The sequence below is a fragment of the Gossypium hirsutum genome, chromosome D11 (genome assembly GCF_007990345.1).
Source record: "Gossypium hirsutum isolate 1008001.06 chromosome D11, Gossypium_hirsutum_v2.1, whole genome shotgun sequence".
NCBI lineage: Eukaryota > Viridiplantae > Streptophyta > Magnoliopsida > Malvales > Malvaceae > Gossypium > Gossypium hirsutum.
The window spans coordinates 52,137,200-52,140,598 of record NC_053447.1 but is presented as its reverse complement, the minus strand read 5'-3'; the positions used below and the strand labels follow the sequence as shown (position 1 = coordinate 52,140,598).

General features: G+C 30.6%; 1 protein-coding gene across 1 annotated transcript; it reads right to left on the bottom strand.

Annotated features, from left to right (window-relative positions):
- Positions 1-1,890: 1,890 nt before the first annotated feature.
- On the bottom strand, positions 1,891-2,836 carry LOC107963383 (blue copper protein 1a). The gene is made up of 2 exons (XM_016899924.1): positions 2,613-2,836; positions 1,891-2,384 (listed from the first exon to the last, which is right to left on the bottom strand). The coding sequence occupies exons 1-2, from the start codon at positions 2,776-2,778 to the stop codon at positions 2,062-2,064; spliced, it is 489 nt and encodes a 162-aa protein (XP_016755413.1). The 5' UTR covers positions 2,779-2,836; the 3' UTR covers positions 1,891-2,061.
- Between the last annotated feature and the right edge of the window lie 563 nt (positions 2,837-3,399).

The following is a 3,399-nucleotide window of genomic DNA, read 5'->3' as shown; positions in this document are numbered from 1 at the left end:
TTGGGATAATATTTTTTATCCAAATGTGATCCTATTTTATCTCATGGTAATCATTACATCTTCCTACATTAAAAGTGAATTACTATCAAATAGTAATCAAGTCATCCGTCACAAAAGACGAGTGACCCGTAACCACATTTACTTTTCATAAACCATGTAATGTCAATGAGAGGATATCATTTACCTATGTCTCGGGATATGAATTCCACTATTGTGAATGACGCTACAAATTGTAGAAGTCGTATACCCAACGCATTAGCTTCGAGTTCCTTATCTATTTGAACTCAAGCTTTTACTTATATCAAAGTATATGAGTCATGCATTCATAGTCTTTCATCTACTCAAGATTTAGGTATGTCACACTATGAATGTCACAAGTGAATAAATCTATAAATGGATTTAGGATCTATTCTTCGTAGGTCCAATCTAATGTACTATCAGTCTAGCCAGTCGCATTTATGTCTCTATCTTTTCGAAGTTATCCGCTCTGATGCCCAAGACAAAACATCTCCCCAATTGGACTTGATAGACAACATATTAGTCTTTCAATCAGTTTTCTCCTTTCTAATTATACAAAGGGCATGTTTAGGTTCTTCTACTAATATAAGTTATCTTTCCGCATTATGATCTGACCACGTAATAGTGCTTATTAGTTAAACATTAGACAACCAATTAACAACATTTGCTTTTATTTTGCTTTGCTTGCAAAAAACTATATGAAGAAAATTATACAACATATATTATTATAATAAATATAATTTTTTTATTAACCAATTTGTTTGAAAAAATGACAAGTGTACATAGACAAAAATACTACACTTAAAGCATCAGATCCAACATTTAGCTCTATCTTTGAGTGAGCTTAAACTTTGTAACACTTACCTATTAGAGGTTTTCTTTCTTTACTCATTTCATATATTTGTAAAAGGAGAGATTCTAGTTTAACATTCAAAATTAGGGAGAAGTGGTTTTTATTTTAGCCTAAGTAAAAGATCAAACTGTAAACATTAGGCTTTATGAGTAAAATGACCCCTCTACTATACCTCGATTGCCAGATTGGCCTTTAAATTGATTTTAGTCAAAATTAGTCCCTAAAGTTTTATTCTATCACGTGCTTTGGCCCCAAAATGTAACATTGTGAACAAAACCACGTGGCAAAATTTTCAATTAAAATTAATATATTTTATTTTTCATCCTCCTCTCTCTCTAAGAAACTCTCAAATAGATTTATGAAATGGCAAGGCTCTAGCAGTATTAAGTTAAATTGAATTTTTGTCACATGTCAAGATTTTATTCGTCCAAATGTCACATAGTTTTTTCAACCATGTTACAATTGGGGTCAAAGTACATGACTAAATAAAACTTTAAGATCACTTATGACCCCACCCAAAAAAAACCCAAAAAACCTTGAAGACTCTACTTTATAGGAAGGATATAAAAGATTGAAGATGAAAAATTCACAATCTTATGGTTAAAATACAAACTAAAAAGTGATTATGAATTTTAATCATTTGATTAACAAATTTTCCGTCCTCACTCATTTCCATCCTCCATACCAAGTAAAATAAGAGGGTCAATCGAGGAATTTAGGTATAGGTAAAAGGGAAATTTTACTATTAAAGCTAAAAAAGTTAGACATTATCTTTAAAAGGTGTCGATTCAAAGTTAATCCATTAGGAAAATCCTTGACAAGTGGGGTTAATGTAGTAGAGAATGATAATTGAGACCGAATTACTATAAAAATTTGTGTCAACCTTTTCTATCATTTATCATCTTTTAAAATAAATTAATTACAAATTTAGAGTTATAATGAGGTATATTTTAGGTATTTATTTATTTATTATGTAACTATAATCTAAAAATCCATCGCAATAAGAAAAGGATTTCGCTGATAAAACAGTAGAAAATCACTTTTATTAATTCAAACGTTACAACGGGAAGCATTTGTAGAAGAAAAATAAAAACAATCGCAAGTAACAAATCCAATCCAAGATCACATCAAACTGCTTTATTCATTAAAATGCTAAGCCTTCAAACTTCACCCCATGAATAAAAGCTTCACTAGACCATGATCAATGCAGCCGCAATGGATAAAGTCATCCCTAACACTATCTGGAAATTGGTCGCTTTGGCAAGTAATGTTGAAGCAGCGTTAGGAGGAGGAGCTGGGGCAGTACCGTCTAGCACCGTGATCTTAAACTTCATCCCTTGATTACAATGGCCGGTAAAACCACAAATGTACCATTTTTTACCGGCGCCTGCCAAGTTAATTTTGTCGTTTCCTGTGAATAAGCCCAAACTATTGTTTGATGGAACATTGCAGCTGTTGAAGTCATCTCCAGTCACTTTGTAAACGTTGTGACTAGCATTGTTGTACTTGAAAACTACAGCCCCAAATAAAAAAAAATTAACTTGAGTATTTGATCCACAAGTAAATTTATAGTCTCGAAAGTTGATTTAGGATTACAATCCAATCTTGAGTTTAGTTGTTAGGTATAGTTACAACATAATACGTGAAACCCTAACCCTAACTTTCTTTCAAAGCATACATAATAAACACAACATAAATTTTATTACTAATTAAAAAGAAGGGTAAGAATGGATAAGCTTACGAAGAGTGTCTCCAACATAGAACTGCTTGTCTTTAGCCCAATCTGTATAATTAACTTCTAACTTCCACCCATTATCATCACCCACGACATAATCCATAGCCAATGAGATTGTCGGAGCCATGAAAGCAACAATTGCAAAAATAACTAATGAACGATGAACAGCCATTTGATTTAATTCAGCCCAAAAAATAGAATCTAATTTGTTGCTCTAATGTTTTTTATTTTCTGGGTATGGAAGACTTCTGGAAAACCATAGGTTGTAGTAAGTATTTATAGTGTTAAAAGCTACTTGTTGGGTTCAAAAGAGTACAAGATTAAAGTTAAAAACTATACTGTTTTATTGTTTTTTTAATGGAAAAATAAACCTTGTATTCAAGGACGGTATTGCCGAATTAATATGAGACAATTTGCTTTTTTCTAGGATTAAATTTATTTTGGTCATCTATGGATTTTGGAGATGATTACAATATGTGTACTAGAATATGCCCGTATGCTTGAAGAAATTTTACGAAAATTTTCAGTGTAATGCTGATATTAATCATAAATGCAACGATTTGAGTTTTAATTACATTAATTTAATGTAAAAATTGAATTATTATAACAAAATAATTAAGCAAAATATGGAATGGATTAATAAAAAATATGAAAAAAATAAAAAAAATGACAGGACATAAAAATAACATGAAAACTTAAAGAAGTCGTATGTTAAACAAAATAAAAGTACACAGTGGTATAAAATTTAAATCATTATGATAAAAATATAATTTAGATCACTATCCTAAAATAT

Excerpts from the sequence above, each read along its gene's own strand:
- LOC107963383 (XM_016899924.1), bottom strand. The coding sequence starts at position 2,778 with ATGGCTGTTCATCGTTCATTAGTTATTTTTGCAATTGTTGCTTTCATG. Across the intron at positions 2,385-2,612 it reads CTATGTTGGAGACACTCTTC|TTTTCAAGTACAACAATGCT; the intron begins GTAAGCTTATCC and ends TTGGGGCTGTAG.